We start from the raw sequence: 8650 nt of genomic DNA, 5'->3' as shown, positions 1-8650 counted from the left end.
CTTTGATTTTTAGTCTCAATCTCTTGCTTTAGTTTCATTTTTATAATATTTCTATATCTCATTTTTTTCCCTAAAAAAATGTTATAAGGACAAAAGGAGTATAAACAAAAGAGACAGAGATCATAATATTGTTGAATGATAGCCTAATGAAGGACATATCTACCATGTGTGAGAATCAACGTGGAGACAATAGTAATTATATTAGGCACAAGTTAAATAATTAGCCCAATGTTCTAACTTTTTTTTAACTAGCTGGTAACCTGTGGGATGCATGGGTCATTCTTTTAACTTATTGGTCATTTTAATAAAATTTGTGAATGACTCTTAACTTACTCTAACTATAATATTCATTATGAGAAGTTTTTTTTTTCTTAAAAAATAATTAATGAAAAATTTCAGTGATCAAAATTAACAAAAACATATTGATCAATAGTTATTTTAACTAATAGAAAAATATGTATTAATCATGTAATACTAGTATCATATGAAAAAGATAAACTTTCAAATCCATGACATTCATCTTAAAAAAATCTCCTTTTGTAAGACAAAGAAAGTCAAGCTCTTTATTTTAAATTATGATGTTTGATGATATTTTTAATTCCCTGAATGGATTTTTCATTGGTAAATTTTCCAGCAAGACTACAAATTCAGTAACCTAACCATCTACAAACCAAAGTCTAAAGATTGAAGTTTATGGATTTGTAAAATTTTTATTCCCCATTATATTTGTACATTTATTTTATGCATTATATTTGTATATTTCTTTTATTGGAAAACATTAATGAGAAGTGTTGTATTAAATATTTCTTGGAAAATTTTCTAATAAGAAAAATTATAATTGAAATTGAAATTTAAATAATTATGATTCAAATATTATAAAATCATTAATAGAATGGTATTTAATATGCAGATCAATCCAACTTATTTATAATGAATTTAAAATTAAGAATAATAAATAAATAAAATTGAATGTTTCTAATCATTAATATACTTTAATTTATTATACTTAAAAAGAAAAAGATTGTTATTTCACTATTGTTCGCTAATCAATTCCGTCAATCATGGACAATTATTAATGCATAAATTACGTGAATATTTGGACAGGATTATGCAAAATAAGCGGGAAATTTTGTTGCGGAACTTCTTCACTTTAATAATAAGAGATTAGTTCAATGCTGTAATTTTATTTTAATTAATCCAACGTTGTAACTTTATTTTAATTTTTTTTTATGTCAGTATCGATGTTGTGCATTTCTAATCAACTTAATTTTTAGTGATAAATTAAAAAAAAAGTATATTATTAATATTTTTATGTATATTTTTTTCGTATATTGTTTCATAATTAATTATTTAATTTTTATATAACTAAATGAATTCTACCATTAGAACAATAATAAACATGAATTCTGGTATCCCATGTGATCCTGTCGGACTCACAAAAAGTAGCTTAAGTCCCTCTGTACCACTCATGTTCTCTCTTGTCTCTTGATCCTAGAAAAACTCTAGAAATAAAAACTATTTTGCCAAATCTCATCTGGTGAGCGCTTGCTCTTCATATTGTTAATTTATCTTCACAATCCAACCCCACCAACATTTGAATTTTCAACGCTCATTGGTCGTAACTTTCTCTTCACGTTACTAGTTAAATCTTCAGCTGCCCCTCTCCCAATAAAAATATATACAAGCTATGCATCTAACAGGGGAAGGTTTTTCTTCAATTGTCGAAGGCATGGGTAATGGAATAAAAGGCATTTCTATTACTGAAACCAAAGGCTGTATGTATTTTATAGCAAATTTTGATAAAGTCTACAGTGTTTAGCATATCATAATAAATGATAGTACAACGACAATGTTGTAGGAGTTAGAAAGTTTTCTTTAGACAAAACAGTAGTTAACAATAAAATAAGGAACTTAAAATAAATTAATGTTACATAAAAGAATAAAATGTAAATGAATAATCACTGGTGGTTACAAGTAAAATTCTTGGAATCCTTGCACCTTTCGTTCTAGGTGCCTGGTAGAAAACTCAATCAGGTGTTAGTAGAGAACTCAAACTGTTAAAAAGCATATAGTATAATCCGCTTATTGATTCTTTTCTAGGTGACCTGTGTGATAATGTAATGTACAAGTTTTCGGCAAAATTTAACTTTTTTACCTTGCAGCTTTTTGTGAAACTGTAATCTATACACAAAGCAATGGGTGGTAGCTGTTGGCAGAGGTTCATATGGGGTTATGCCACTCCCCTTTCAATTCAGAGATGTACAAGGGCAATGCCATGCTGATAACTGAAACCACACTTTTACAAGAAAGCAAGAATGCCAACAGCTTTTACAAGGGTAATTGGGGATTGTGAGCACATAAAAATGGTCCAGGAGAAAGGTTGTGCAGTGTAACTTATCTAGGCTCAATCTGACTTTCACTTATGGTGTTCCCTGAAGACTGAGTGTTGGATCCAGGCTGAAAATTATATCCAGGTAAACCAGATTTGCTGAATTCTGAACTACTGGAATTGATGAAAGGCGGTTGTGCTGGCTGAGGAATTTCGTGATTGTTATTAACCATTTTAACTACTACTGACATTGATGGTCTCAACTCTGCAGATGCTTGTGCACAAAGCAACCCTATCTGAAGCAGTTGGCATGCTTCCTCTGCAGGAAAAGCACCCTCTAGGGTCGGATCAACGACTTCATATAGCCTATTTGATCCATAGAGGCTCCAAACCTTGTATAAAAGAACACAAAAATGATTATCAACTAAGGACAGTTCTTAGAATTATGAGAATGCTTGTCTTGTTAAAAACGTCAAATGAATTAGTATGTAGTAGCAACATTCCAAATGAAAACAGTTACCGTTTGTAGGAGAGAGGATGAATTCATAATATAGGAACTGATTTTCTTGCCAGAAACTATTTCAATAACAAGAACTCCAAAACTGTAAACATCTGCTTTCTCAGTCAACTTCCCACGAACAATATACTCCGGAGCCATATACCCCCTAATATGAACACATAATAAACTGTAAGAGAATCATGCAGGATTAATATATGAATCATGTTTCAAATCTATAGGATCAAGAAATCAACTAAAGGATTCACTTTTGTTTTAATTTTGTAACATGAGATATAGAAGTGCTCATCAATCATGAATATTTGGACTGCACTAAAACATGATTGCTAAAAGCTAATACAAACCCCTTAACAGTAGAGCATGGATTATTAAGAGTGCTTAGGAAAGAAACAACCATTTATGCAGACAAAGGAATCATCATAATACAATGCCGAATAGATAAAAAAAAATGCCATTAATGAATGCAACCAACATAAGTGTGGTTACCAAACATAGTAAGCATTTGGTCCTTCACAAAGCTAGTATGTAATATAGATGATAAAACAGTAACTAACGGAAGGCAGCTAGTACTTTTATTTGAAAATTCACCTTCCAGTCATCTAAGGCCTATGCAAGGTATTTCCCTCATTGATGGCACATACAGAACAACATAAGAGACAATGCACTTACAGTGTGCCAGCAATGGCTGTGCTAATGTGAGACTTGTCTTCTGGAAATAATCTAGCAAGTCCAAAATCAGCAATCTTGGGTGTGAAGTCCTCCTCAAGCAGAATGTTGCTTAATTTTATGTCTCTATGAATGATTCTCACATGAGATTCCTCATGAAGGTAGGCCATGCCCTCTGCAATTCCTAATATAATTTTCTGCCTCATTTCCCAAGTCAGCGGTTGAGAAGTCCTTCTAACTAAAGAAGTTCAAATGGAACATAATAAGCAAAAAGTTAATTTAAAGGAAATTTCTTTTAAGACTGGATATTAGATGTAAAGTCACAACCAGAAAAGTGATCATGGAGGCTCTGGTTAGGCACATATTCATAAACAAGAAGGCTTTCAGGTCCTGTAATGCTGCACCCTAAAAGTTTCACTAGATTTTTGTGATGAATGCCACTGATCAAATTGACCTCAGTGAAGAAATGCTCTGCCCATTGTGTTGTGTTATAGCTAAGCCTTTTTATGGCAACAGTATTTCCATCTGGCATAACTCCCTATATTGGAACAAAAAACATATAGTCAGGCAATATGTAAGCAACAAATAACACACAAGATCAGAAAATACTTACTTTATAAACAGAACCTGATCCCCCTTGTCCAAGCTTGTTGGCCTCATTGAAGTAATTTGTTGCTTTTTCAAGAACCTCGTAAGGCATATTTAGCTTGGACTTATTCACTGTGGCTAGAAGAGCGCCAAACTGTCTTCTTTCTGAGGTAAGAACAAAATTACAACAACCTTCAGTATTTACAGCTTTAAGTTTCTCAGTCCTAAATATCAAACATTCATACCTCTTCTCCTTGTCACCACATTCTTCCTTGTAAAGAAAACAACTGTCACAACAACTAGCAGAAGAGCCAGGGCAGCAGAAGACGCAGCCAGAATTTTAACTAGAGTACGTTTTCCTATCATAACATATTCAGCAACACCACTTTAGTGACATTTTATCAGAAAGGTGATCTTTCCAAGTATTTTATTTGTTCACAAGGGAAGATAAATTCCATGACAGATACAAACATCAAGGGTAAAAGATCCACCTGAAATTGCTCTAAAGAATAAAATCCTTTCTTTGAAAACCACTTAATAGAACAAAATAAATAATACATATCTACTTAAATTGCTAGATATATTGTATATTTGAGTCATATAGGTTTTAAAAAATGGTCAGCCAAGGTTTTTGGTGGATTTCCACGACCAGAATTGCAACCAATCAACAACATTTGTCCGTAATTTTTCACAATATCTAGAATTGTGATGAAACTGCAACTGCCGGAAATTTATAACCTTGGTCGTACTGTCTACATATGGCACCAAATATGCATTTTAATCCACATCAAAATCAGAGAAACACTTACTAGGATGGGAGAATCCATAGGTTAATTAAAATCCAAGAACAGAAAGAGAATTAAGCAAGAAACACGTGGCAAAATCATGGTTTTGAAACAACAGTCCCCAGTTGCAATTTCGCAACGCCAAGAATGTTGGACTCACCCTTTGGCATCTTGACTGCAATTGTGGTAATTGCAGTCATATTTGTTTGTAATATCCAAGAAGAGAAATGTTAGAAACACACTTTGGATTTTAATTATCCAGCGTCGCCCAGGATTGTTTATCAGCCAAAAAAACATCATTGGTCAACGCTGGCCAAAAAGTATTCCCAGCTTATGTAAGCCAAAAACAACTCTGGTCTACGCTGTTCTTTGGGGCTGTTATTGTTTTAGAAAGCATGTTTTTTAACACATTGAAATTTGTTGAGAATCACACTGTGCCTCTACGACCTAACCAATCTCCTTTATAATTTTATAGTTTCCAATAAATTTAAACAATCAGAGAATTAATGTTACAACGAGCATGTTAGAGATTGTGTTGCTAAAACTCTTTTTTTCCCCATAATATCAAGGATTGTGATGAAACTGAAACCATAATTTAAAAAACCTTGCCCAAAACAGAGAGCATAACTCACCATGTTTTCCAGCGGTTACAACATCGCTAGAATTGTTATAAAACTTCTGAGAAGAGTACCTCAAGTAACAACCAGCACTCAACGCCCTCGCTTCTTGCGTCGAACACGAACCAATCCTCGTGACAGCATCCGCTAAACATCTCTCACAAGCACTGCCATTCACAAACTCCCAGCACTGAGCCAATCCATAGACACTCACGTTCTTTCTCTCCACCGACCCAACGAAAAAACCATCGTTCTTCGGCGCCAACCCACTCAGGTTCCGAACCAAGGCCATAGCATTTGCCTTATAAACACCGCTACTACTGTTAGTAGCACTATTTGCAGCACTGTTAGAATTGTTGTTACTACTATTATTTCCACACACGGTGGTGTCTTGGTCGCTTCGAGTTTCGCCGAAGAAGTTGTAGTCATCGTACCTGAAGTAGGAGACTGAGGGAGTTATAAGATTGACTTGACCACGAAGAACAAGCCTGAGGCCAACTTGAGTAAAATTTGGATATATAAAAAACAAAAAACCTGAGGTAGCAGCCATCGAAGAACAAGCGACCGCCACGTGTGCCTCTCTGGAAGGGGAGGCAGGCGAGGAGCTGCGTCTTGCACTGCGCCAGGCACAGGTTGCAGTCGTTCTGCGAGAGGTCCCTCATGCACTCGCCGAAAGCGAAAACGGTGGCGTTTTGGGAGCCGTTAAAGACGGCGCCGTGGCCGTGCGAGGTGGTGAGAGGGGTCAGCGCGTCCATCGCGGCCAGGAAGTTCGCGACGAAGACTTGGCGCCGGGAGAGGGATAAAACGGTGCGGTTCGTGCACAGCAGCGCGGCTCGCTGGGCTCTCGGGTCGGAAGGTGCGGAAGGTAAGAAGAAAAAACAGAGGAAGAGAAACAGAAAGGAAGAAGAAGAAGGCATCGGAGTTTGGATTCTTGTTGACGGATAAGCTTGGAAACTTGGTGTTGTTTGGAGTACGAGAAAATGTAGTAGGTGGGGGGTCGGAGAGAAGAAATGAAGTGAAGATGGAAGATATAGTATAATAATAATGGTCACAGTACAAATTACCTGTTTCAATTTACATACTTTTGATAGATTACCAACTTGTAAAAAATTTAATTGTAAAGTTTGAATTAATATTTATTAAGGGCGCATACTTTATATTTGATATCTTTCCTATAAATATAATACCAGTGGAGTCAATGAAATCATTTAAGAGAAAAGCCTTTCCGGCGCATATATATATATAAAATTAGTCCTTCTAATTTATTTATTTTTTCTTTTTTTCTTGTTAATTTTTTTTTTCTTTTATTTTTCTAAATTGTATTTATTTTTTTTTATCTTTTTCACATTTCAGATAACAGTCTGTCATTGAAAAAATATTATCTAAAATACTAAAAGAATAAAAAATAAAATAAATATAATTTGTAAGGATTAAAAATAAAAATACAAAATTACAATAACTAAAAAATATTTAATTTTTTATATTTACGGTATATTTACTGTAGATGTGTCTGAGACTTTATTTAAGAAAAAACAAACTTCATAGCAGTTAAATTAAAAATCGGTTGTTTTAACCACTCATACTTTCAAATATTGGAAAATTAAGAGTTTAATTGGCTTGATTTATACTTACTTTTAGTTTCTATTCTCTTTTTATAGACTTTTTTTCTTTTACTGCAACTATTTCTATAGATCTAAAACATACGATTATTTAATTAGCCAGCCTAGTAAGAAAGAGTTTGGACAAGAAAGACTTTGGATAATATGCATGAAGATTTATATTCCATCTTCATTATATCATTGCAATAAAAAAAGAAAATAAGATTATTTCCTAAAAATAAAACATAAGATTTTTTTATTAAGTAACAATTACGGTTTAAATCCTTGCTTTTTTGGTAAGAAAAATATCTAGGGTTTTTTCTTTAAAAAAAAACACATACTAAGGTTTAAGTCCTTGCTTTTATTTAGAAGGACAACTTATTTATGATTACCCTGGTACTTATGGATAGAAAATAATTAAAAATTTAATAAGATTTATTTTGGCACTTTTTCCTGAAGACGTAATATTAATTTTTAGAATTACAAATTCAGTAATTAATTTATAACTTATATAGTAAAAGTTATAAACTGTGACAAAATTTTGATTTTATTATAAGTTTATTATTATAATAATTTGCCAAAAATTTAAAGTTAATATAGAAGATATCTTTGTGTTTCAGCTTAAAATGTTGGTGGATTTACTAAAAAAATCTAATTCAATTATTAAAAATTATTCATGAATATTATAAATTATTTAATTTCATATTTAATTTTTACGAATAAAAAAATAATTATATCTCTGTCTTGATTTGACCAGAGTTGGAGATTTGAAGGTGATGAAACCGAGTGAGGGACCCTGTGGTCAACGGGTGGTGCAGACAAGGTCGGTCGGGTGATGGGTATGTCATGCGTATGCCACACTTACAAGGCAGCGTCCAGAATGTGTTGTGGTGGGGTCGTTGAACGGTTGAAGGGGAAATGACTTTAAATTTATAATTTAGTTTACAAAAATTCAGATTTAGTGTTTAAAAATTTATAAGACTTCCGTAATTATGTTATGCTGTTAAATTTTGTAAGAATATTTTGTTATTAATTTTTAATAATTAAAAATATATTTATCATACTTTTATATATTTAAAAATTAAATAATATTTTTTTGTTTTTTCCTAAATTAAATTGTTCCTGATTTACGCATTTGAAAACTAAAATAATCATTTATCATCTCGTTGAATGATTGAATGGGTAGTTCTGCAAGCAGCAGCAAAGTTTGTCACAGTTGAGATAATATAATTGTAAGTCAGTTTGCAAATAGAAGAAAATTGTTCACGGAAGTCATAGGAAATGTGGTGGGCTGTGATTGTGAGTGGTAATGATAGCCTTTTCTGAAAATGTTAAGAGACGTGTTTGTTTCAAACTCAGATAAGAAAAAGATTGATCCTCACCAACAGGCAACAGCCAACAGGAAATAATCGTAGATTTCTTTAAAAACCAATAGATTTTATTTTATGAAAATTGATTATTGTTTCATTATAACAATCGAATGTGAAAGAAAAAGCAATTATTTGAGTGAAAGACATTGATAGATTATTGAAAATCCAGCTTGTTGAACA

General features: G+C 32.8%; 1 protein-coding gene across 2 annotated transcripts; it reads right to left on the bottom strand.

The window, feature by feature from the left end:
• Positions 1-1891: 1891 nt before the first annotated feature.
• Positions 1892-6530, bottom strand: CRK11 (cysteine-rich receptor-like protein kinase). 2 transcript variants are annotated; one of them, XM_006584399.4, is made up of 8 exons: positions 6037-6530; positions 5518-5936; positions 4346-4459; positions 4126-4265; positions 3840-4050; positions 3516-3750; positions 2850-2994; positions 1892-2721 (listed from the first exon to the last, which is right to left on the bottom strand). In XM_006584399.4, the coding sequence occupies exons 1-8, from the start codon at positions 6417-6419 to the stop codon at positions 2395-2397; spliced, it is 1974 nt and encodes a 657-aa protein (XP_006584462.1). In that variant the 5' UTR covers positions 6420-6530; the 3' UTR covers positions 1892-2394. The 2 variants fall into 2 exon arrangements, with proteins under 2 accessions (XP_006584462.1, XP_006584463.1); XM_006584400.4 differs by having other exon boundaries at positions 5518-5949; positions 6037-6500.
• Between the last annotated feature and the right edge of the window lie 2120 nt (positions 6531-8650).

This window comes from Glycine max, chromosome 8 (assembly GCF_000004515.6).
Source record: "Glycine max cultivar Williams 82 chromosome 8, Glycine_max_v4.0, whole genome shotgun sequence".
Lineage (NCBI taxonomy): Eukaryota > Viridiplantae > Streptophyta > Magnoliopsida > Fabales > Fabaceae > Glycine > Glycine max.
The sequence above is the reverse complement of the archived record's forward strand: the minus strand, read 5'-3'. Positions and strand labels throughout refer to the sequence as shown.

Bases quoted from the DNA above. Each gene is read 5' to 3' on its own strand.
- CRK11 (XM_006584399.4), bottom strand. From the start codon at position 6,419: ATGCCTTCTTCTTCTTCCTTTCTGTTTCTCTTCCTCTGTTTTTTCTTC. The intron at 4,266-4,345 runs GTATGAATGTTT...TTCTTACCTCAG, and splicing joins TGTGGTGACAAGGAGAAGAG to AAAGAAGACAGTTTGGCGCT. The intron at 2,995-3,515 runs GTAAGTGCATTG...TGTTCATATTAG, and splicing joins ACAGCCATTGCTGGCACACT to GGGGTATATGGCTCCGGAGT.